The 26,592-nt window shown below is 43.9% G+C and overlaps 1 protein-coding gene across 1 annotated transcript in view; it reads left to right on the forward strand.

The window, feature by feature from the left end:
* The first annotated feature begins 2,750 nt into the window (after nucleotides 1–2,750).
* The window catches only part of UST (uronyl 2-sulfotransferase), a 177,940-nt gene continuing 154,098 nt past the window's right edge, over nucleotides 2,751–26,592 (forward strand). Inside the window, exon 1 of the mRNA XM_074818719.1 lies at nucleotides 2,751–3,435. Within this exon, the coding sequence (XP_074674820.1) occupies nucleotides 3,171–3,435 (265 nt within the window). The 5' untranslated portion in view covers nucleotides 2,751–3,170. The remainder of the gene's footprint in view (nucleotides 3,436–26,592) is intronic.

Below are 26,592 nucleotides of genomic sequence, written 5' to 3' on the forward strand. Positions count from 1 at the left end.
CAAGGCAGTGGTCCTTTGAGCAAAACAATATCATCACACGGTTAAAGGCTAAATTGTAAGCCATACCCTCTACAAGTCAAAACAAGCTTGCCTGAAAAATCTTACCTTCAGATTATCCTAAAGTGTCGACAGTTGGCTTTTCAACCATAATATTCCTTTAATGTGGGGTTTGTGTTTTGGATTCTCTGGGGTTTTTTGTGTGAATGGGAATTTAATAAGGATGTGTATATGTTTTAATTGCTTTATGCTGTGCATGCAAAATCATACCATTTTTGTTAAAGTAGATGAGTAACAGGGGAATTAAAGACAGGAAACATTTGCACTGTATCAAGCTATAGCACAAAGTAAATAGTATTTATTTTCCTGCTCATTGCCCTACTTTGATTTAGGCATTCTAATTGATAGCATAACATAGGTGTGATAGTTCATATATTTGAAAGTAACTAATTTTACAGCTAATTTATACATTTAAGTATACGTTCCAGCAACAAAGATTTCTATTTCTTCTTCCTCCCAAGAGAATTTTTTACCTGTTAATGCTTATAAATACAGCAAGAAATCTCTCAATGGTACAGTCTTCCCACTTAAATTTTACTTCATTGATTTGTCTGGTTTTCCATCTTTTAAAAAAAAAAAAAAAGTCTTCCTAGAGATCAAAGACATTCTTTGCAACCAGAAAAATAAAGATTTATTGATTCACCTTACAGGTGTTGTCTGTCTTCTCATCAAAGCATTCATTTTTCTCAAACATTTCAGCATGAGTGCTTACCTGTTTCTCATCTGGAACAGCAACCAGCACTATTAAACAAATCGGCAGTGTGGTCATTCAGACAAGCCAGTAGCTATGGAAGCATTCAAAAGAATGTAAAACAATGTAAAACATCCATGGAAGCAGTGCAAGACAAAACATCCATGGAGGCAGCGCATGTTAAGTAAGCCCCCAATACTTCCTAAGTGTTTCAAAGCAACATTCACGAGAATTAAGAAGTGGTAGTTTAACTGTGCAATTAGAGTTATGACTTCAACTAGTGAAAGGTGTTGGATATTGCTGTTCAAAGAGAACTGCTGTCCTAAAGATTTACCTTTTGCTCTCTCTTTTGGTTTTGCTGCATGGACACTAGCCCACAGTGGACTTATATTTTGTATCCTATTACTTTTCTCTTTTTCAAAAATGAGCTGTCGTTCCTAACTTTGTTTTTGCTGCAGGTTTTGTGTAAGATTGTGAAGGATCTGTGCAGTGATGCCATAGAACTGTGTAACTAAAACCAGGAGATTCCTCTCCGAGCTATCTAAGGTCTGCTCTTTCAGTCAGTATGTGGCTATTTTTTATCAAGGAATGCAGTGGGATTGGTTATTTATTGTCAGATTCTGGCTTTGTGCTCTTGTCCACACCAGCAAGATTAATCTCCATGTCTCAGCAGATGCCCTTTGCTGCTGGATGGCAGCAACAAAAAGAAGCCAGTAGAGTAGGTAAGGTTCAGGCATTTACCCAAGCCTCAGTGTAAGCGGCAAAAACATCAGAATGCAGTCTCCTGAGCAAAATTTCCAGCTGCAAGTGCGCAAAGATTATGAGTCAGGCCCCCTAAATCAGGGTGCATTTTTTAAGCCTGAAAAGGAAAAGGGTGATTGCTTTTTAATTTCCGACCTGGCGAGTTGCACTTGGGTCATGATTTCCTACTTTTCTCCCAAACCACAGTGGATAGAAGTTGCTATCGCTTAGAAATGAAGAATCTCATGTCCTCCCACGAGCAGGATCTTAGGGAAGCCCCCCCCCCCCCCCCCTTCCAGCCGGGTCCATAAAACGAAACGGTGAACTGGCAATACCACCCCAAGCCCTCCTCCCTCCTCTGCTGCTCTGGCAACGCAGCCACATGAGGGAATGAAATGTATTTCTACTCTAGACAATGCCCAAGGATAAGAATAGCTCCAATAAGCCATCAGGACATATTGGGGACATATGTTGTATAAAGAGGATGAAGCTATTAAACAGCTCAGCGCTGAGTGAACACCATTCACCCTACGCATGGTGGAAAGCAGTTCTCTAGGAAAAAAAGCATGATCGGGTAATTAGAGGCTGTATCATAAACCATATGTACAAGGGGGTCAAATTAAGGTTGCATGAGCAATTGTAATTTTGTAATTTCCGTACTTGCTACAGCCTTGTCCCCAGTAGACAACAGCCCTGCTTTAATGATCCCAGCAAAGCCACAACAAGGAGCGATCCCTCTCTTCCCCCACGAATGATGTTACACGACTATAAAGGCGCCGAATCTTAATGCTGCATTAAGAGTTGTCTAAATCACCGTAATATCAAATCTTTTTGATGCTATCATTACCGTAAGGAAAGATACGGCAGTCCTAGCGTGCGCTGTGTGGGCCACTGCGGCCCTGGCGAGACCAGACCCCTCGCCCAGGCCCCGCGGGGTGTCCCGAGGTCTGTCCCCGCGGGAGAGGCGCGGGCAGGGCCCGCGGCGGCCTTCAGGGCAAGTCAGGCCCGACCGCTGCTCCCCGCGGGGCCGGCCGCCAGGGCAGGCCCCGGCGGCCGGGCACAGCGGGAAGCCCTCCGGCACAGCCCCTGCCCCACGGGCACCGGCCCCGCGGGGCGGCCCGCGGCGGCAGGGCCGGGGCGGGGCAGGTGGGCCGGGCCGGGGCGGGCCCCGCCGCAGCCGGGGCGCTGGGGCCGCGGCGCCCGCAGGGGTCGCTCGCGCGGAGGCAACGGGCGGTGTGGCGGGGCCCGGGGCGGGCCGGCGGCGGGGCCGGGCCGGGCCGGGCCGGGGCGGGCGGCGCGCACAAGTCGGCCGCGAGTTGCAGGCGGCCGGCGGCGGAGCGCTGGCTGTAACTTGACACCGGAGCGAGAGGCCGAGCGGAGAAAGGGAGCGGGAGCGGCGGCGGAGGAGGAGAGGAGCCCCAGGGAGCGGGATGGTGACCACCTCCTTCCCCTCCCCTTAGCGGCGCTCCGCAGCAGCAGCAGCCGCCGCCGCCGCTGCAGCAGCAGCAGCAGTAGCAGCGCCGGGGACTCTCGCCTGCCGCGAGCAGCCGGCGATGAGGACGGGACGGGTCCCCTGAGCTCCCGGGAACTTTCCCCGCCGCGGGCAGCCGGAGCCGAGCAGGCGGATGGAGGATGCGCTTTCCCCGGCGGGCTGCGTGACCCGGCGGCGGCGAAGGGGAGGATGAAGAAGAAGCAGCAGCCCGGCGGCGGCGGGGACTGCCCGGCGCCCCGGCCCCCCGCGGCAGCGGCGGCGGCGGGAGGGGGCCCGGGCCCGGGGCAGGGCGGGGGCTGGAAAAGGCGGCGGCCCCTCTCGCTGCTGCCCTTCCTCTCGCTGCGCGACTACGGCTTCTGCACGGCCACCCTGCTGCTCTTCTGCCTGGGCTCCCTCTTCTACCAGCTCAACGGGGGGCCCCCGCACTTTCTTCTGGACCTGCGGCACTGTCTGGGTAAGGGCGGCTGGCGGCGGCGACTTGTTGCGGCTCCTCCTCACCCCCCGTGGCGGCTGGGCTGGAGCCTCCCGCCGCCCCGGGTGGTGGTGGGGTGGCCACGGGGCTCCCCGGCTTCCCGGGCGGCGGGAGCGGGGCCGGTGGCAGCGGGAGGCCGGGGCTGCCCGGGAAGGGTGGGCAGGCGGGACCCTGCGAGCAGGGCGTGGGGGTGCGCCCTCTCAGAAGTTAATTTTGGCGAAGGGTAGAGTCGCCTTGAGACCCTTCCTCGGAGCCGAGAGAGGTCTGTGGCCGGGGCCGGCTCTTTGTTTGCCCGGTGACTGTCGCAGAGCGCGGTCTGCCGGCTACCTCTTGCCGTCGGGGTGGGGGGGGTGCAGTGCTGGCTGCCCGCGGGTCGCGGAGCGGCGGGGCCCGGCAGGGCCGTGGCGACGCCGCGGGCGGCTCACGGCGGAAGATGCTGCTGTAAAAACACCAAAACAAAACCACAACCAACAAACAAACCAAACCCATATACTTTGTTAACCAAGCACCCCCGCTGTGCAGCTGATCTGCTTCTGGGGAGGGGAGTGCGAGCGGGGCCGGAGCGGCAGCGCTCCAGTGTTTGAGCTCGCTCTGGTGCTTGGCCGCAGCCTGCATGACCCGCGGGGCAGGTACAAGCCCAGCGCTGTGGCCTGTAGCCCTCGTCTTGACCACAGGTTTGCACGTGGTTTTCCTTTCGGCCCAGTTTCCACATCGCTAAACGTCGCTTCCCATCTTAACAGAGAAGTTGTGAAAAGTGGAGTGTATCGTGAGGTCGTGGTCAGTACCGTAGACTGGCAGGACTAGTTCGAATAGGGAATGAAAACGAAGGGTTTCTCCGTATGGGAGGATTACCACAGAATAATTTGCGGTGGGAGTTTTTACCACGTTAGCTACTCTGTGTTACTTGTCTGTCAAGGTAATAAGCCTTTGGTGGTACATGCTGTAGAAGGGCAATCCCTAAGAGACAGTGTTGGGTTGCAAACAAAAATACAGTACTTGTATTTCAGAAAAATAAGCTGCAAATCTGTATCCATGTGTACATATTTTATGGACATCCTGGGAATACAACTCTGTGAGTGTTGCTTTGCTTTAAGGGAAAACTATCCCATGTCTTAAGTTAACTGGTGAGAGGATACGGAGAGGACACAGCCAGGCTCTTCTGGGAGGTGCACGGCAGTAGGACAAGAGGCAACAGACACAAGTTGCAACAAGGGAAATTCCAATGAGATATTAAGAAAAAAATTTTCAACGTGAGGGTGGTCAGATGTTGGAACAGGCTACCAGGGAGGTTTGGGATGTCCTTGCAGATATTCAGAACTCAGCTGGACAAGGCCCTGAGCAACCCAAGTCAATTTGTTCCTGTTATATTGGGGGAATAGGACCAGGTGAACAGAAGTCTCTTCCAGTTCATGTTATTCTGTGATTCTACCTTACCTGGAGGAAAAAAAATCTCTGAAAATTCAAGTGAAAACAGGAGAAGAAGAAATGCTTTGAATATTACTTCCCAAACACAACAGAGTATTGCCTTTCTGGCTTGAATTGTAATGTTGGTTTTTTTTTTTTTCTAATGTTACAATTAAGAAGGAATTCCTCCACTGAAGAGGAAACAGACAAATTTTCCATCAAGGTAGAAGCAGATTTTGCTTACAATTGATTGAATTTTTTAATGGAATCAAGCACAGATCTCCAGTTTTCAGAGGAAAGTTGATATCAATTTTTTAAAATTTTAATCTTCATCAAGGATGAATGTTGCTTGGCTTGTGTGGGAATAGACTGCGAGAAACACAGGGTTATACAGTTTCTCACTTTGTGGCTTTTTGACTGCTTTTGAGCAATCTGGGAAATAAAACTAGGTTCTGCTACCCTAACAACTCTAGCCAGTAGTTGTGTCTCTGCTGGAAAATCTTCTGAGGCCTGCAGATGAAAGGCTTGGAAACCACTGCATCTTGGTGAATGGGTCATGATAATTTTTGTGATGCGCTCGGCAAGTGCAGAAAAGCCTTTATTATGTATGCCTGAATGTGATGAGCCTCTGGGGAAGGAGTACAGTCGTATTTGAAAATGGTTTGGGGTTTTTTTGAAGTGTTGAATTCTCTCAGGAGAAAGTAGACAGATCTATTAATATCTATCTGTTAGTGAACTTCTGCACTTGTTGTATCAATTAGTATAGGAATTTCCTCTCTGTTCCTGGGTCACCTGGGATGTTGAGGAGACAGTCTAACATCCTGCAGCAGGCCAGTGGCTGAGAGGGAAGCAGAGTCTTTGTGACTGGAGTCCCTAGTACTCACTAAGTAAGCTGTGCTGCTGCCTCTGCAGAGAACAGGACCATACTTTGTCTGGATGCTAAGGTGCCTGTTCCCATGCTATTTTCTAAAGTTATTTTACACTTCCTTGGTGTACTGTTTCACTTGGGTTGTCAAAGTTGAACCATGTGGATGACGTTGCCAAAGATTTTTTTTTTTTTTTTTTTTTGTACTGAGCGTAGGTTTTGCAAGAGTGGCGTATACTCCTTGAGGTATCCAGCTGGGAGGGTTTACAAATCATGAACAATTTTTTTGTAACCAGTAGTGTCGTCATCTCCCAGGAAACTTAACAGAAATGCTTGGAGGAATAGGTATTGGACATCCCATCCTGCTAGCTACCGAGGCCCTACATATGTACATGTGTGTTTTATACAACAGTTGGACTAGTCAAGTCTCATGACATCATTAAAAAAATTAAACATCTTTTTTCCTTGAAGCCACAGATCCAGTGTACAAGCAACTCTTTCCTTCCAGTCCTTCCAACCCACAATTTATGGTGTTAAAATTTAAATCCCCAAACAAAAAGGAGCAGTTAAGTTTTCAAACCATGTCTGCAATGTGTGAATTTTGCAATCGTCCTTGTTGCATTTAAATCTACAAGAACCAAGAAGGACTAGCCTAAAGGGAAAATTGGTTTCTCTGTTTAACTACTTTGTGGCCCCCACTGTGTGGGGAGGGGTCATCTTGTCTGGCTTTGGGTTTTTTATTTGCATTGCAGGTTTTAGTGCAGTGGTCGTGGTTAGTCATGATACTCTGAAGGGAATGCTTGGATTTTTTTACCTCAGAACTTGAAAGGATGTTCCTAAATAATAACAGAGACTTCAATAGCAGTCAGGATAGAAATCACACCTGCATCAGGCAGGTGTGTGCATAAAAGAAAATCAAGGCAGTGTGAAAACACTGGGGTTGAAAAACTTCAATTTTGTTGTTAGGCCTGATCATACACTGTGGAGGAGGAGGAGGTATAAGTTTATTTTCAAAGGAATTACATGTGAAGATTTGCTAGTTCTGTGAATTTTCCTTGGGTGATGGGGGGATGAGTGTATTTTCAGAATGTTCAGGCTATTAGTAAATTTTTTTCTCCTGGACCAGCTTCTCTGGTGTCTTGCCTATATGTGTCTCCCTTCTTGTTTTCATTGCCATACTGGTTGGGGAGAATCTTAGAAAAACATTATGGCAGTTTGTAGGGGAGAAGGTAGCTATATTTGGTATTTCCACTTTGCATCACCATCTCTTCTCTTTTATAACAGTCTACCAGAGTCATACAGAGCAAATGAACAGAGTAGCAGATATGAGGCTGTGCTTTGTCCCATTTTATCCCATTCTGACTTAAAGCTCATAATAGTTAGGAGGACAGAAAAGTCTGTGGAAAGCTAATGGTTTTTGCTGTCCATACTGGCTATGGTTCATGATAAAGTGGCTCAAGTTTCATACTGTAGTCATCTGATCAGGATGGATCTAGAGCCCTGGTTTTCAGCGTGTAATTGGTGGTGTCATGGACATTAGTGGGTTATTTCCAAAGAATCTGTGGAAGATAATTAAAAGCACATCTGTTGCCAGTCGGCTTATATTTGCTGTATGGGGGTGCATACCAGTCCTGGACCATCTATGAGCTCCAAAAAACAAGAAAGTTTAAAAACTGCCAGGCTTTCCAGTAATAAACTGGAGTATTGGGATTCGCATAAATGAGGTCTTGCTTGTTGATTCTGCCAAGGTAATCCTGGCTCGCTAATCAAAAACCAACTCCAGCAGTGGGAGGAAGCGAGAAGAGTCTTCCCTTAGATGAGTAAGACAGAAATCGTAAATCTTGGACAGCCCTGTGGCTTTTGGGGAATGCGCTGGGGACTCCGTTCCCCTGCAACTGCGGTGGTTTTGCATTGCTTTGTCCTTCCTCGCTTTGGCTTGTGATATATACATGCTTCAAAATATAGAAATGAGTATTTCCAAGGGCTGATAGCAATCCTCTGATGGCCAATAAAAAAAAAATATCTTTTGATCTTCAGTATTTGCAGTGCAAACTTGTTGTTGTTCATGTCAATTAAATCATTTCCCCTGTTGAACTCCCCAGGAGTCTACCGACAAGTACACTGGTTTGATTTCATGTGGAAGTTGCCTGTGCTGTGGCTTCCTATGACAGACAAAAGACTTAAGTGGCCAGTTGTGTTCTTCAAACCATCTCTAAATTGCTCCATGCTCTCACTCTTCATACCACTGGAAGCTCTCAGGTATTTTAGCCAATGTGCTCGGTAGGCTTAAAGTTGTCACAACAGTTATGTTTATTTTGGATGCATGGGGGAATATAACCATAATTTTGTCAAATGGATGAAGCAGAAAGAGATCAGAGTATTTGGGGAGGTTGTAACAAAAATCTTCAGAATATTTAAAGCTAAACCCAAAGTGAAACTTTTTTTAATTGAGGTAGTATGAATTGGCTTTAATTTGGTAGGGTGTTTTGGAGTTGTTTTCTTGTGGTTTTGTTTTTTCTTTTGTTCTGAACTGTCTGGCGTTTTCCTGTTAACATGTTAAGTAAGAGAGGGACAGAAAAGAAAAACCGACTATCCAAAGCAAGCAATAAAAGTGACTGACAGTGTTTTGTATACAAATTTTATTCCTAAACTGTAGAAGGGAAGGGGGAGCAACAGTTGGGGTTTTTGGGGTGGGCTGGTTTGGGTTTTTTATTCTGGTAATACTGCATTTATATCTAAAATTATGGAAAGCACAGAATTCTTCAGGGCAAGCTTTTCTAAACAATAAAAGCACCTAGCATGGTCCATTGTAGGCAGACAGCATGCTGCTTTTTTATGGTCAAAAAGAGTTGTTTCATCCTGTTTTGTTTTGCACATGGATCACGAATCCTTTACAGTTTTGAAGTCCCTTCAGGTGTGTGAGTAGGAGACGCACACTTGAGGAAAGACAGTCAGGTCTATGGATGAGGTTTACTGTATGGTGACACAATACCTGTTTCTGAAATTAATATGCTTTTAACAAGGCCCTGGCTGTGTTCTTACTGACAATTTTTTTTCTTATTGTTTTCAAGAATGAGTAGTGTTCTCAAAAGAGCTCTTCCATACTTCAGAGCATTTTGATTTTTCTCTGGATTTTCAGTGGATTGTTTATTTCCATTGCATTTCATTAACATTGTAAGGAACTGAAAAGTCAGTTTGGAAACTGCTTCTTAAAGCCTTGAAAAGAGGCGATCTGAACCAAAATGACAGCCTGTAGCTATATCTTCCTTAATTAACTTTTCAGTCCTCTTTGGACTTCCTCATTTTGCAGTTGTGAATGTGATATGTATTATCCTTTAGATAAAATCTCTTTGGATTTCCACTTATGTTGCTAAGCTCTCAAGTTATGTGAGCTTTTTTGGAAGACAAAAGATGTGCTTCATCTCCAAGCAGCTTTTGTTAAAAGGCTGCATGACTTGCACATCACTCACTCGCTTGTCTGATTGTAAGATTAACAAAGCTCTACCTAACGCATGCTGCTGTCAAGGAATACTCATTGGGAACCAGAATGCACCTTATTTTATGACCATCTCGAGCCTTTTCCCTTCAACAAGATGAAGTGGTCACTGGACTACGTTATCCTGGCTGGCCATAAAACACTGTGTACAATGAAGTCATAGCAAAAAATGTTTAAGACTGTGTGAATGTATTGTGATGATATTCTAAATATATTTGGAAAATTGGACAGCATCTATTCAGAGATGTATTTTCTGCTTTGAAAATCGGACTCCAGTCTGGGAATCAGGTATTGCATATATGCAGCTGTGTACCTTTTCTGTTTCATATTGTCAACTTTGTTGACAAGGGATTTAAAGGATTAATTCAGTTCCTGATGAGAGGGAATATTACTGTAGCTTTTTCAAAAATGTATTTGGTTTTGGTTTACTTTCAGGTTATATGACAATGTGATATATACACCTGTGAGAAGACAAGTCTACTGGTTAAATGGGATGCTCCATTTGGGCTTGGGGAGATGAGGGAGACTTCTGTTCCTTGCCCTGACAGACTTAATGTGACATTGAACAAGTTGTGTGTTAGTTCTGTCTGCATTTAGTCCCCTTTTGTCCAAAGGACATTTTGAAGATAAATGTGTAACAGAATATGATATTCTTGGATGTTGCAGTGATCGCAGCCATAGAAGTACTTAAAGGAAAAAAATACTTTTGTATTTTGTGATAATCCTTTTGTCGTGGAGGGATTTTGGCCATGTCAAAGAGATAGGGCAGATAGAGAGTGTTAGAAGGGAGTTCCTGTGTAGGCTGAGGCAAAGTCAGGAGTCCAGCTACTTTCCTTTCAAGGGTATTGCCACTGTTCATTAACACAGTCTTTGTGCAGTTTTACTTCAGGAGTTATTGCTATAATTGGTTTCCAGAGTCTCACCAAGGGACATACATTTTTGTATGTGTCCCCATATAGAAGATTTCATGTCCAGGAGAATGTAATTGGGTTACTTATTTTTTCTTTCCAGTGGCACTACTTAGAATTGATTTGCAAAAATGAAAGTGAAAATGCACTTTCTTGAAGCTTCGTTCACCCGGTGAATGGCAAACACTTCATGCTCTATCAGAGAATACTCAGCCAAAATAAATCGTGGCTGTCATGGAGGAAAAAAAGTCGGTGATGCAGTGGATCTCATATTTTCATATGAAATTAGGGAGGAGGAAGTTTGCTTTTGCTTTGGGTTTGACAAAGAATGACAAGCATTAAAGGCTGCCAGAAAGGGAGACTCTCTAGCAAAAGTAACTCACAGAGAGACTGTCATAATTATTTTTTTTTTCTTTAAATCTACTAAAGGATCTGGATTAACATCTGTGCTAGCTCTACTGCACTGATTCCTGATAAAACTATTTTGAAATCAGTAGCACATGTCAAAATCAGCAGTGACAGTAAGTGGAAGTTTTTAATTTATTATTTAAGTGAAAGTCTATACTGTCAAAATGTGTAGAACATATGACGAAGGTATAATGCAGGGACTTGATTTTGATGTGATTTTTGGTGGGAACACTAAAATGGTGGAGGAGGGGCTTCTTAGGAGGTCTTTTTCAGCATGTATAAGAGGGAGAGAGAGGAATCTGAGTAAATACCACATACTTGCATATTGTCTTTCTGTTGCAGATTTGTTTCTTAAATCACTTTTGAGCTGATGGAGGTTTATGTAAAGAACTGGATAACATTACTGCTCTCTTGCACGTGAAGTAGCCATCTCAGAAATGTGATTCAATGAAAGCGGAAGGAGTAACTGCTTCTTTCTCTACCTGTGAGCTCTCTACATTGTCTCACTAATAATGAACAAACTCCATTTTTGTCCATTCAGGAATATTTTTCTGGGGAGTCAGTCAGATTCAGCGTGAGCTGTTTAATCTTCCAATAAACAGCCTTACTCTATTAAGCCTGTTGCATTTCCCCCTCTCTAGTTTTGAATCTGATACTTGTCTAATCAATGAGGCAAATTCTGGCAAAGCTCTGGGATTCTTTATAGCTCAGCAGTCATCTGTTTTTTGCACTATGCTACATGGAAAGAGCTGACGGCTTGAGGTTTTTTTCCCTGGAGCGTTTTGGTTATGAATGGTAGAAGCTGAAAGATTTTTTAAGTAGCATGTAGTGTCTTTCACCTTCTGACCCCTGCTCAAATACAGCTGAGGTTGGCAGTAACTGGATCTTATTACTGTGCTAAGGGGTTCAGTGAGCTGTGTGCAGTAAATTCATTGCGTAAGTTGTTGTGATACCATTGCTGGCACTCTCCCCTTCGCTCTGCTGGCTCAAGGATACGGCATGTCAGGCCAGCATGGGAGCGTATAGGGGCAGTGGAGGATCCAGTGGGTTTTATCTGGTGGGGATCCCAATGGGCTGGTGCACTTTCCTCCCCGTTTCTGCGTGCTGTGTTTTCAGACTCGGTGCTGGCATGTGTGCTGTCCGTGCTTAGTGCAAGAGGGAAATAGACTCAGGAAGATGTTACTGAGGGTTGTAAAGCTTGTGGAGGTCATGGACCCAGCTGTCCCCAAGGTAAGAGCTGTGCCTGTATAGTGGATTTGTTTGTACTCCCCTGCTCCATAGTTAGAGGTGTTTGTTTGGAGCTATTGTATCAATGATAAACTTGTTCCTTACCAAAAAAAACCCCAACACCAGGGCAAGCTTGGCATTTCCTGTTTAGGTGTCATAGGCCAAGAAATCTTTCCATCTTCTGCAAAAGAAGCTGCTAAATGTCCTCCTCGCTTCCTCTTCTCTCTCTGTCACTCCTGACTGGAGAGTGCAACTTTCTGTTTTTTTATCCTTATACAGCAGTTTCCATCTAGCATGTCAAAGAGGAAGGTGGAATTAACATTTATTGAAAGGGCACAGAGAGGCCATGTGCTTGCTTGGTGTCATTTGGCTGATCAATAGCAGTATCAAGAATAGTGCCATTGTTACATCTTAATTGGTAAAACGACCAAAGGAGGGTTGTGAAGGAATGCCAGGACTTGATAAAGGAACTGGTGAAGCTGCATCGACCCTGAAGAAGCAACACTGTAGGTAGAACGAGGAAATACCAAGGTAAGTGTGGAGGGATGACACCATAAAGCCATCAAACAGAGAAATACCAAGGTGAGTGCACAGGAACAGAAGCTGCTAATTGAACCAAGGAGAGAGCTGCTTGAACTATGAGTGACCTTTTGTCATTAACATAGTAAAAACCCACCCTGGAGTAGGAAGAAGGCCCCTACCAAGAAAAGCCCCTTCCTCACTGAACATGCACAGTTAAAAAAGAGGCTACTGTGACTTTAAATGGAGATGAGACCTCACAAGAACCAGTGAGAATGAGGGTGGCCAAACTCATCAATAAGAAGTACTGATAACCTTTGCTCCGAACGTATAAATGGTTACCATGTGTTAACCAAGGTGTGCAAGCTTTGTGGAGTTACCACCTAGCACCCATCTCTGTGCAGATAGGGATTGAACAAATATCTTGACTCTTTTGTGTTTTCGGCTCGTTGCACCCTGGGTGGAAGAACCCAGGTTTTGGGGCAACACCATGATTCCCTGCACTCTTACAGGGCGGGAGTTTGCCTGGAAATGGGTGCAGCGTGTCTGACAAAACACTGATGGTCCACAATACGGAAACTCTGCTCCTTGCCCTTATCTCAGCACCTACCTGCCTCTACTGTCTGGGGTGATTTGAGTTTGTACAACCCGTGGGGCTCGTATCTTCACGACATTCTTGAGAAGTAGTGAAGTTATTTTTCTGATGAGGCTTCTGAAGCACAGGATGGATTCAGGGAAGTGTGAAAGTGGGTCTGGCAGACTGTGGAGCAGCTTTTACCCAGCAGAGCCTCTATCCAGCACAGGTATGAAACTCGCTTTTTCCTGTCTGTGAGAGGTGACTTCTTAGAGTCTTTCCTCACCCTGTTCCTGTCAGCAGTGAAGCCTGCTACTGCAGAGTTGTATGTTGGGCTGAGGAGTCTCAAAATGACAGGGAAGCATATGGGAGGGAAAAAGTGGGAAGAGAGAAGGACAGGTTGCTGGGTAAAAGTTTGCCGATTTAAGCTACCTTTTAATGTATTCTGCTTAAAATGAGCTTGCAAGAGACAGGAATAGTACTGGGGGAGCAGATAAGTGATAAACGACATGTTAAGAAGCCTATTCCCACTGAAAAGTGTTTCTTGCTTTCTGCAGCTGTCTTCAACACCTCTGTGGAATTTGCTCACTGAAGTCTCTACTGTGGGTGGAAAAAGTTGTATTTGTGGCATGGGTAGATGTTAAAACAGCTGCTTTATGTAGCCAACACAGCTTAAAAGCTGTATAGTCAGCCTCAGAAATGTTTCCCTAACTTATTTACTTTGAAGACAGAAATACTTTTAATACAAAGGAGCTCATAACGCGAGGGAGTTGCTGAGAGGCTAATGCAAATTTTATCCATCTGTTCGGCCCTCTGGCTATTTTTGGCTAAAATTTTACACCCACAGTTTTCCTTAATTCATAGAGTCATAGGATGGTTTGGTTTGGAAGGGCCGTTAAAGATCATCTAGTTCCAACCCCTCTGCCACGGGCAGGGACACCTTCCACTAGACCAGGTTGCTCAGAGCCCTGTCCAGCCTGGCCTTGAACACTTCCAGGGAGGGGGCAGCCACCACTTCTCTGGGCAACTTCTTCCAGTGACTCACCACCCTCACAGTAAAGAATTTCTTCCTTATATCTAATTTAAATCTACCCTCTTTCAGTTTAAAATCATTACCCCTCATCCTGTCACTACATGCCCTTGTAAAATGTCCATCTTTCCTGTAGCCCCCTTCAAGTACTGGAAGGCTGCTACAGGGTCTCCCCAGAGCCTTCTCTTCTTCAGGCTGAACAACCCCAACTCTCTCTGTCTGTCATCACAGGGGAGATGTTGCAGCCCCCTGATTATCTTTGTGGTGTCCTCTGGACCCGCTTGAGCAGGTCTGTGTCCTTCTTATGTTGGGGGCCCCAGAGCTGGTTGCAGTACTCCAGGTGGGGTCTCATGAGGGTGGAGTAAAGGGGGAGAATCACCTCCCTCAACCTGCTGGCCACACTCCTCTTGATGCAGCCCAGGATACAGTTGGCTTTCAGGGCTGTGAGCGCCTATTGCTGGCTCACAGTCCATTCTCCCTCCACTAGTACCTCCAGGACTACTTCCTCAGGGCTGCTGTCAATCCACTCATTGCCCAGCCTGTATTTGTGCATGAGATTTCCTTGACCCGTGTGCAGGACCTTGCACTTGGCCTTGTTGAACGTCATGAGGTTTGCAGGGGCCCACCTCTCAAGCCTGTCGAGGCCCCTCTGTGAAATGATTGAACTGGTCAAGTAAGATCCTAGGAATGTTTTGACACAAAAACTTGAAACAGTAAATACAATGGGATAAAAAGAAAAAGAACAATGCTTTTATTTTTCATACCTCATATTTTTCTGGGATCCTCTTCTCCCCCGTTTCCAGGTGGTAATCAATTCCTTCTCCCCCATCCTCTTCTGATCCTGTAATTTAAATTCATGTATTAATAACAGGAGAGAGTTTCTAATGTCTTTAGTGTCTATCAAGAAACTGGAATTACTGAAATTGCTTGACTGTGTTTTGTATGATAATCACCCCATTTTTTTGGATGTAGATTTTGGGCACGTAAGAGAGTCCTTCTTTCTGGGTTGTTGTTTTAATGTCGTGTGATAGTACTTGCACATTTTTAGCTTCTGGTTCCTGTAACACATTCAACAAGAGCACTGCTGCTTATTCTGGTCTCATAGCTGTCCCTCTGTGCAAAGACAGTTTGCAGGTGAGATGTGAGAGTTTGTGTTTTCATCTTGGACTGGACAAAAAAGTCTGTTTGTAGGTTTTTTTGGAAGTTGTGACTTTGCACCTGCTGCTGACCCCTGTGAGTGCTGTTTTAAATTGCATTGCTGTGAAAGGAAGCCCTGTGTGCTTCCGCTGTTACGAGTACGGCCAAAGGGATGAATAGCCACTCTGTGTGCTTGTGCAAGTGTGTATGAACATATTTACTAAAATAAACTACCACATTGTTATTCAGGGCAGATAATTTTTAAGGATGAGTTTACAGCCCTTTCTAATTGGACTGTCTTTTCTGAAGAACTGAGTGGATGGGGGAGGTCCCCCTGCCCTCCTTCTGTGCTGTTGTGCTTTTGGAGCCGTAAGTTTTGGAGCCAGGGCTTGCAAGGGTCTAGGGGCTGCTCATTCTTACTATGGGGGCAAGAAAGGGATGAGAATCCTTTTGAAATTGGTGAGAATTAGGTTCCTCTTTAGATCTCACTGTGAGTCACATCACTCTTAGCTATTTATCTGGATTTCCTGTCTTATCAGTGAGGGGAGAGCGCCACTTCTGCGTCATTGCAGTTTATGCTAGACATATGATGCAAGTAGGATCGCCCCTTTTCAGAGATGTCGGTCATCTGTAGCCTGTTGCCATCAAGTTGGAAGGGAGCACCAAGCTTGTGTACGCTGCTGCTGCTGCCTTTCCCTGGGCAGTGGAGGTGCTTGCCTGCAAGATCTAATCTGGCCGGTGCAGCAGTGACTCAAAAGCATAAGCTAAAAGCTTGTGGTTGGGTTTTTTATTTTTTTAACTTTCAAGTGAAAGCTGTGGAAAATGATGACACATGACTTTTCACCAAGGAAAGTTTCCCCATCGTTATTGGTGAGCAGGCAAGTAGATTTTCAAACATAACTTATGTTTATATAATGAGGCATTTGTTTTTCTTTGTTTTAGAATCTGGGTTAGAGGATGTTTGGAGACTGGAGGGGTGGATAGGAAGTGGAGAGCAATTATTTGACTGAAAATTTATTTTACTCTCTTGCTCTTTAGAGCTGCACAGAGGGAAGCAGACCCTCTTGTGTGGAAAAAAGATGTTTGGCTATGTTTGTAAGCATGGAAGCACAATGATTAGGTCCTTGTATTATGGTTTCTGAGTACTAATGCTTTAGAAATAGACATTGGATGCTTGCCAAAGCTTGCTTCTTATCACACTTAGTGATTCAGGGTAGAAGTCATCAGGAGACTGGGATGGAAATCATGGAGCCCATGGCAGTTTGAGTAAAGAAGCAGTGCATCTCTGTCATACATAAATAGTATGTTTTAGCACCCCTCAGAATGTTTATTTTAAAAACCTCTACTGGTCAAGTGGATGGTTGGTTCAGGTTAATACATCTGCCCTGGAGAGAGGATGCCAGCATAATGCTGTACTCATACAAGGTCACCAAACTGCTAGCAAGTGACAAATGTATGAGATGAGCTGCTGGTGGCTGGATTAAAAGCTGGTAGTCAAAGGGATTTGACTTATTATTTCCACTTTTTTTTTTTTTTCCAATTTGGAAAGTCCTGGAGATTTGAGGAGGAGGAGGTGCTCCTTACAACTGTCCTTGTAGCTTAACAATAGGTGTTTCTAAAATACATACAACAAATTTGTAGCAAATAAGTGAAAGTTTCATAGCTTTTGCCTAATTACTACTAGACTATTGTGAAGTCTCTGTTGTTGATTGGCTCTTGATAAGAATGACAGGTTACTTTGGAGGAAACTATGATCATCTCAAAGATTTTTACATGATGTTTTAGCCCAGAATTCAAAGCTTGCTCTTGATATCTAAATTCAGTTATATGTCTCTTTACCTTGTCAGATCTCCTAAACTTTGGGAATTCTTGCACAGATTAGAACTTGCATTGTTTTTCTGAATAGATTTTTTTTTTAAATTATCTATTCAGAATATGAAATTGTACACTTTTGCTCCATGGCAGTGACTTGTGTTGAAGTGGACATGAGACCTGAAGGGGTTGGGGCAGATGGTGAGATGTGAGAAGAAACCAAGCCTTACGATATTGTTTCATGAAGTGTTTGAGAATTGTCACAATATACCAGTTTCAGCTTCAATTTCAGATGACACAGTAGTTTGTGAATGCCTATAGCAATTGATGAGTGTTATTATGACTTTGTTTACCTTGCAGCAGTTAGCAGGAGATAGCATTAAGTATGGCCACTTTTTTCCTTTTTTTTTTTTGTATCAGAAAGGAGTTAAATACAGTACCTATGTAGTCTTTTTCTTTGATCTCATTTTCTCTCGTCTGTTTCCTTATTACCTTCCAAGATGTGAGCACGTCCTTTCCCTTCCACTCCTCTTATATTTACAGGTAGTTGCCCAGTCCTCTTGTTAATCTGTTCCTGTACAATACCAGATCATGTTTAGCAGCTGGTGGTTTCCAAATCATGTCTTGCTGGTGGTCCTATTTCCTTCAGCCAGGTTCTATTTCTAGGTGGCTTGCATTATAAAGCAGATACTCCTGCCTCTTTTGTCTGACCTACATCAGAAGTAAGTAGGGTCTTAGAAGTGTCCTGTGAGTAGCCCATGCCTTTGAATTCGTAAAAGGTAAGGAAAAATGTTAATGCGCTACTTTGAAATACACAAAGATTTTGGAGCTGGGATGTTGGTAGACCTCTTCTGTACAGGTTTGGTGAGATTACAGGTAGAAATTGCATCCAAACTGGGCAGTACAGTGCCAAGAAGAGATTTTTTTAAGTGGGAGAGAATTAGTGGGGGGAGGAGGGGACAGACAGGTGTCTTGATGATCAGAAAAAGTTACTCAAGATTTAGATTGTGTATAGCTTGTCTATAACTCCCTGACTCCTCCTTTCAGAGATTCCCTCTGAAGTCAGCAGGGAGAGACAGAGGTATCTCCAAAGAGCAACTCAGACTACCTGTGGCTTTATGACAACAGTCATGGGACTTGTGCATGGAGAAATGCTTGAAGTTTGGTGGGAGGAATCTGGGTCATCATGGTATTTATTCTTAGAAACACTGGTTGACGACCGGTTGAAGGCTTCCAAAGAGAAGGAGGGGAGAGGAGCCTGGAAGTTATGCTAGCAAGATTTCTAGATGGATAGGTCACTTCATGTCAGTGGGTCATTGAAACCTGAGTCCTTAGGATGTCTAAAAATAAAGAGTACATAAAGCACTGGAAGAATAGCACTGCAGGGGATATCTATCCCTGTTTAATGGGTAGATTCGATGCCATGTTTGTTTCTCCCTAAGTCTTGCATATCCATGAAAAGGGTGTGTGACAACAGCTTTGATAGAATCACAAATGTTGCAGCAAAGATCATAAGGCAAAGGCTATGAAATTGCTGACTTCTCAGTTCCTTTCATATCTGCAGCTGATTGTTCTTTCCTAGTAGAACTCCCCATACAAATGTACAGATTTCTTTAATGTTTCCAACTGGGAGATAGCACGATAAGTAAATTAGGTTGAATAAAAAAATAGCAGGACCTAAATACTACCACCTGTGGTTGTCTGAGTTTTTTGGGGGCTGTTGTGTTTTGATTTGTTTTTCCAGTTGTGTCATTTTAATCATCAGTGCAACAGGCAAATAGAGGTAGCTGCATATATAAGTAAATAGCAAATCTATATGCTACCATTAGGAACAGGCATGGAGGCAGGAGAGGCTGAGAGTTAGCTGCAATCTGAGGATGCGTTGCCACTTACTGGCTGAGGAAATGTTGAAACCAGAGGCAATCTGGGAGGAAGAAGTTTGATGTTTTATGAGAATCAAGGAGTAGCTGCTGTAGATAAACATACTCTGTTGGGTATTTCCCAACAAATGTAATTATCTGACAATTAAATCGTTCTGAGCCACCCTCAAAAAATTACAGAATGGTTGAGCTTGGAGGGGACCTCTGGAGGTCATCTGGTCCAACGCCCCATGCTCAAGCAGAGCCACATAGGCTGGTTGCCTAGGGCCACGTCCAGATGGCTTTTGAATATCTCCAAGGATGGAGATTCCACAGCCTCAGTGGGCAACCAGTGCCAGCGGTTGGTCACCCTCAGAGTAGAAGAATATTTCCTGATGTTCAGAGGGAACCTCCTGTGTTTCAGTTTGTGCCCGTTGTCTCTGGCACTGTCACAGGGCACCACTAAAAAAAGCGTGGCTCTGCCTTCTTCTCTCTTCAGATATTTATATACATTGATAAGATCTCTCTGAGCCTTCTCATCTCCAGGATGAACAGTCCCAGCTCACTCAGCCTTTCCTTGTATGTGAGGTGCTCCAGTCCCTTCATCATCTTTGTGGCCCTTCCCTGAGCTCTCTCCAGTATGTCCATGTGTCTTGTACTGAAGAGCCCAGAACTGGACACAGAGTACTCCAGTTGTGGCCTCATCTTCTGTACAAGGGAACATGATTTGAAAATGTGTGAGGGAAGTTCTTTGCAAAGTAGAGGCTTCTTAGGAGGTCTTTTTCAGCATGTATAAGAGGGAGAGAGAGGAATCTGAGTAAATACCACATACTTGCATATTGTCTTTCTGTTGCAGATTTGTTTCTTAAATCACTTTTGAGCTGATGGAGGTTTATGTAAAGAACTGGATAACATTACTGCTCTCTTGCACGTGAAGTAGCCATCTCAGAAATGTGATTCAATGAAAGCTGAAGGAGTAACTGCTTCTTTCTCTACCTGTGAGCTCTCTACATTGTCTCACTAATAATTTTTGTCCATTCAGGAATATTTTTCTGGGGAGTCAGTCAGATTCAGTGTGAGCTGTTTAATCTTCCAATAAACAGCCTTACTCTATTAAGCCTGTTGCATTTCCCCCTCTCTAGTTTTGAATCTGATACTTGTCTAATCAATGAGGCAAATTCTGGCAAAGCTCTGGGATTCTTTATAGCTCAGCAGTCATCTGTTTTTTGCACTATGCTACATGGAAAGAGCTGACGGCTTGAGGTTTTTTTCCCTGGAGCGTTTTGGTTATGAATGGTAGAAGCTGAAAGATTTTTTAAGTAGCATGTAGTGTCTTTCACCTTCTGACCCCTGCTCAAATACAGCTGAGGTTGGCAGTAACTGGATCTTATTACTGTGCTGAGGGGTTCAGGGGTGCAGGCATGTGTGCTGTCCGTGCTTAGTGCAAGAGGGAAATAGACTCAGGAAGATGTTACTGAGGGTTGTAAAGCTTGTGGAGGTCATGGACCCAGCTGTCCCCAAGGTAAGAGCTGTGCCTGTATAGTGGATTTGTTTGTACTCCCCTGCTCCATAGTTAGAGGTGTTTGTTTGGAGCTATTGTATCAATGATAAACTTATTCCTTACCAAAAAAACCCCAACACCAGGGCAAGCTTGGCATTTCCTGTTTAGGTGTCATAGGCCAAGAAATCTTTCCATCTTCTGCAAAAGAAGCTGCTAAATGTCCTCCTCGCTTCCTCTTCTCTCTCTGTCACTCCTGACTGGAGAGTGCAACTTTCTGTTTTTTTATCCTTATACAGCAGTTTCCATCTAGCATGTCAAAGAGGAAGGTGGAATTAACATTTATTGAAAGGGCACAGAGAGGCCATGTGCTTGCTTGGTGTCATTTGGCTGATCAATAGCAGTATCAAGAATAGTGCCATTGTTACATCTTAATTGGTAAAACGACCAAAGGAGGGTTGTGAAGGAATGCCAGGACTTGATAAAGGAACTGGTGAAGCTGCATCGACCCTGAAGAAGCAACACTGTAGGTAGAACGAGGAAATACCAAGGTAAGTGTGGAGGGATGACACCATAAAGCCATCAAACAGAGAAATACCAAGGTGAGTGCACAGGAACAGAAGCTGCTAATTGAACCAAGGAGAGAGCTGCTTGAACTATGAGTGACCTTTTGTCATTAACATAGTAAAAACCCACCCTGGAGTAGGAAGAAGGCCCCTACCAAGAAAAGCCCCTTCCTCACTGAACATGCACAGTTAAAAAAGAGGCTACTGTGACTTTAAATGGAGATGAGACCTCACAAGAACCAGTGAGAATGAGGGTGGCCAAACTCATCAATAAGAAGTACTGATAACCTTTGCTCCGAACGTATAAATGGTTACCATGTGTTAACCAAGGTGTGCAAGCTTTGTGGAGTTACCACCTAGCACCCATCTCTGTGCAGATAGGGATTGAACAAATATCTTGACTCTTTTGTGTTTTCGGCTTGTTGCACCCTGGGTGGAAGAACCCAGGTTTTGGGGCAACACCATGATTCCCTGCACTCTTACAGGGCGGGAGTTTGCCTGGAAATGGGTGCAGCGTGTCTGACAAAACACTGATGGTCCGCAATACGGAAACTCTGCTCCTTGCCCTTATCTCAGCACCTACCTGCCTCTACTGTCTGGGGTGATTTGAGTTTGTACAACCCGTGGGGCTCGTATCTGCACAACATTCTTGAGAAGTAGTGAAGTTATTTTTCTGATGAGGCTTCTGAAGCACAGGATGGATTCAGGGAAGTGTGAAAGTGGGTCTGGCAGACTGTGGAGCAGCTTTTACCCAGCAGAGCCTCTATCCAGCACAGGTATGAAACTCGCTTTTTCCTGTCTGTGAGCGGCGACTTTATTTTTCTGGCTCATAGTCAGTTTTCCATCCACTAATACCCCCAGTTACTCCAGAGGGCTGCTCTCAATCCATTCTCTGCCCTGCTTTTATTTGTCCTTCAGGTTTCCTCAGCCTATGTGCAGGACCTTGCACTTGGCCCTGTTGAACTTCATGAGGTTTGCAGGGACCCACCTCTCAAGCCTGTCCAGGTCCCTCTGGATGGCACATCCCTTCCCTCCAGTGTGTCAACTGCACCACACAGCTTGGTCTCATTGGCAAACCTGCTGAGGGTGCACTCAGTCCCACTGTCCATGTCACCAACAAAGATGTTAAACAGCGCTGGTCCCCACTCGTCACTGCTCTCCACTTCGACATTGAGCCGTTGACCACAAGTCTTTGAGCGCGGTCAACTCTTTGAGTGAATTCTGATGTTAACAGTTGCATTGTATAAGAGAAATGACCAGAGAACTTGTTTTCTCATTCTAACAGAAGCATTACCATGTCACGAGCAAAAAATAATTATGAAACTTTAAGGCAGATCAGTTGAATGGCTTATGCTGTTGCTCTTTGCTCTTGCAGCATGACTATGTTTTGGCTCACAAAGTATGAAAATTTTCTGTTTTCAGGCAGAGTACTCTGGATCCTCATTCAAGCTTGAAATTTCATTTCTGTAAGAAATAAATGTGGTGGTCTCAGACTATTCCTTTGTGAATATGGTCAACATCAAAGAAAATAAGAAACCCACAGTGATTCAGTATATTATTAAGTCCCAAGTTAAAAATGACAGCTTTAGCTATTCAGTTGTAATACGGCCCTGGTTAAAAGTATTTCCTTACTCATATTCTATAAATAACATCATAAGTATGGTTTACGCTCTTTTTCTCCAGACACCCATGCTTCACTTCTGTTCTAGACTGTTTGCACTCCTGATCTCTGATTGCACTGGGTCCTGCTCACTGGCCAGGCATCTCTCTTACTTTCAATAAATCTCTCTTACTTACTTTAGTGGTATGCTGGTGAGTATGTCGTGAACCAGGGTATGGTTTGTGGATTGCTGAACTTTTAGTTCCTGATGCCACACAACTAGTTTTCTTAGTACAAACCTGTATATTGCATTTGGTGATATCTCACAGAGGCTTGTGATACTGTGCTGGTCACGCCTGTAGTTTGGCAAATGCTTCTGCTCAGCTGGGAAAGAAGGTTGGAGGGAAAAACAAGGAAGAGGAAATTGTAAGCATTTTTTCTCTTTCCTCCTTCACTGTGTTGGACGCTTACAACAAAGTGATGTTAGCACTAATGTGAGACTTAATGTGTTCTGAGTCCTGCAGCTGTACTTTTTTGTGAACCATAAAGAACAGTTTAAAGTATAAACTTGTGAAACGTTCTTTTGTGTGCTTTTGAATGCATTGCAGTTTCTTTGACAAAAAAAAAAAAAACCCAAATAATTGATTTACCAGCTTAAAAATCCTGGAAAGAAAAGGAGTTTAGAATGGGGAAAGTTTGTATTAGGCAGCCTAAAAGTCAAAGTTTGCATTAATGGTTCTTATGTGAGTCTTACCAGCTTCAGTCTGTCTGTGACACAAAAGTTGGGTTCCTGCTGAGAATTCCAGTTCAGTAGGGCCTGATGTTTATTTTCTTTAACTAGAAATAACATAGAGTGTGTGACCAAAGTAAGTTTATTATACTGGCATATATTGAAATTTCTTAGAATTTACATTTCATTATTTAGTATTATTTTATTTATGTAACTCTATCTTCAGTTTGTTTTATTTGGAGTTCAATGTGTAGTACCATATTTTCTTTTTTAGGAGGAAGGTCTGCTAGATCTGTTTCCTCAATAGTAATTTTTTTCCTGCATGTTTTTGAGTGTAGAGGTGCTGCAAAGCTTAGATGCTGTGTTACAGGACTTTTTCCATAATAGAAATAAGACATAATCTGCTTCTGGAATAAACAAGGTCAATAGTACATGTGTTTGAATATATGTATGAAAATAGAAATCATATTCTAGGTTACACACAGTTTAATCAACATGAAAAGGATGCTGCTGTTTGTACACAACATAAACACATGCTTCAGCTTTAAACCTGTGCTTTCTTCTTTGTCTTGTTACTTGTCAGTGGTTTTGTCTTCCCTCTGAGCTAAAAATGGATAAGGAATGGATATAAAAAATTGAAACGCCATTGGATCTCCTTTGTCCATGAGGTTCAGGTGAGAAATGTTTGATGATGCATCCTACATCTGTGGTGATAGATAGCTGGTATTACGCAAGGATTGAAGTAGTTAATTTTTGTGTACAAGAAGGGTTAAATAACCCAGTAGATTGGGCCCAAATACTGTCTATATTTATCTGTTTCATACAAATTCTTCTCAAGGTGAAGATGGCCGGGTTGCCTGTGAATGTAGATACCAATGTGCCTGTGGATGTAGATACCAATGTGGCTATGAAAAAATTGGTCTGAGGTGCTGTTGAAAGTAACTTTGGTTTGTCTGGGTGCTCTCCTCTTAGAATTCAGGAGCTTAGACAACAAGGAGTGTGTTCTTGCTCCTGTGAAAAGTTGCTTTATACTTCAAACTTCTTAAATATTTTCATAAGTTACTACACGTGAATTCACTGATGACTTTCTGATAAGATCTATATTGAATTCTTCCTAGGAGGAGTACAGAGAAACTGTTCGGGCATGCAGGGATGGGGTTAGGAAAGCCAAAGCCCACCTGCAGATAAATCCAGTGAAGGAGAACAAGAAGGGCTCCTACAGGCATAACAGCAGCAAAAAGAAGAGCCGGGAAAATGAGGGCCTGCTCTTCAATGGGGACAGAAAAGGCTGAGGTACTTAAAGCCACTTCACCTCAGCCCTTACTGGTGCAATTTACCTTCAGACATCCCAGGCAAAGAAGACCTGCCCTCAGATGCAGAAGATCAGGTTAGGGAACACTAAAACAAACTGGACATACACAAGTCCATGTGGCTGATGGGATGTACCCATGAGGGCTGAGGGAGCTGGCCAGTGTCCCTGTAAGGCCATTCGTGCTTATTCTTTTGAAAGGTTGTGGTGACTGGGGGAGGTTCCTGAGGGCTGGAAGAAGCAAAGTAATCCTGTCTTTAAGAAAGGCTAGAACAGCCAGTCAGCCTCACCTTGATCCTTGTGATGGAGCAAGTAGTCCTGCAAACCATTTCCAAACATATGAAGGATAAGAAGGTGATATGTAATAGTCAACATCAATTTATGAAGGGGAAATCATGCCTGACCAACCTGATGCAGTGAGATGACTGTGTTGGTGGATGAGGGGAGATCAGCAGATGTTGTTTGTCTCAACATTGGCAAGGCTTTTGACTCTCATCTCCCCTGGCATCCTGTGATAGACAAACTGATGAAGTGAGGTTGACTGGCAACTGGCTGAACTGCCAGGCTCAAAGGGTTGTTATCAGCAGCCTGAAGTCCAGACAGAGGCAGTCACTAGTGGTGTATCCAGGGATCACCAGCACCATTCAACATAAACATCTTCATTAATGACCTGGATGATGGGAAGGAGTGCACCTTCAGTAAGTGCAAGAAAGGTATAGGCTTCGTGGAGCGAGTCCAGTGTAGGGCCACTGAGATGATCATGGGACTGGAGCATGTGTCATGTTAGGAGAAGCTGAGAGAGCTGGGACTGTTCAGCCTGGAGAAGATCTTACCAATGTGTACAAATGCCTTGTGGGGAGAGTAAAGAAGATTGAACCAGACTCTTTCCAGTAATACCCAGTGACAGGACAAGAGGCAGTGGGCACAGTCTGAAATACAGGAAATTCCATTTAAACATTAAAAAAACCCAGGTTTTTTTGTGAGGGTGATTGAACACTGGTACAGATTGCCCTGAGATACTCAAAAACCCATCCCTGAGCACCCTTCTCCAGCTGGCCCCACTCTGAGCAGGGGGTCAGCACAGACAAGAGGCTTTGCCAAGGTGCCTTCCTGCCCCACCATGCTGTGAGGCTGTCCTGGAATCTAATGGTGTGTGCTGACCCTTTGGAAACTTGGTTAGGAGTAGGAGTGAGAAGTCAGCTGCAGTGTGAAGCACGGAGAAAATGTTTCCTCTCTGGTGCTAGGAAATGAAAGGGCATAGAAAAGCATTTATCATACTACTCTGTATTTCTTGCTGTAGGTGAGATTTTATAAAATTAAGACTTCTAACACTGAGAAGAGAGTCCAGTCCATGTAGTCAGTTTTCACTATTTGTGGTAGTGTACTTTATGTGGAGCTGTTTAGACTCTAATGTATGCATGCATTAAGGAAGATGGACATGATAAGACATGTTGCTGATCAGTGGCAGGTCTAGGAACAGAGCTTGGTCCTAGTAACAGTCTCAGCCTAGAGGAGATTGATAGGTCAAGGTTGCATGTCACATTCATAAATCACTTCCAAGACTTGAATTTTTTTTCAGGACTCTGGAAAATTATTTTCTAGGAATTTATTAATTGAAAATTACATTCTTCCGTGTTCATGTTGCAAAGGGAAGGACAGTCTACTTGACTGCTAACTACTTAACTTAAGCCACTTTAAAATCTTACTCATTTCTTTAAGCTGGAAGGTAGAATATGCTGCTGCAAACTTTTCTGCTTGATCATGTTGTTCTTTGCATAGGTTTCTTTTAGTAGCTGTGTGAAATCTACCTGCTGTCTTATAACATGTCAGTCTCAAAGAAGGATATAGCAAGTGATTAAAGAGAAGAATAAGTAGTGACTTTGGTAATAAACTTGGGCTTATGTTTTACAGGCATTTAAATATCCAGTTGGACTTGAGCCTAGGAATCAAAATAATTTAGACCTACAATTTACTGTAGCTGAAAACATTTCGAAGTACTATTTGATTAGCTTCTGCATGTATTCTACAAAATTAATTTTTTTCTGAACAAAAAAAAATGTGTGTCTGAGTGTGAGGGAGAAAGAGAATGGATAGGAAATTCAAGAGAGGATGTATATGATCATCTTGGGAAGGGAGTGCTTCTTAGCGATTCCAGTTATCATTTACTACTTCTAGTGCTATCACTTTTTTCCCTTTC

Source organism: Strix aluco, chromosome 3 (genome assembly GCF_031877795.1).
Source record: "Strix aluco isolate bStrAlu1 chromosome 3, bStrAlu1.hap1, whole genome shotgun sequence".
Taxonomy (NCBI): Eukaryota; Metazoa; Chordata; class Aves; order Strigiformes; family Strigidae; genus Strix; species Strix aluco.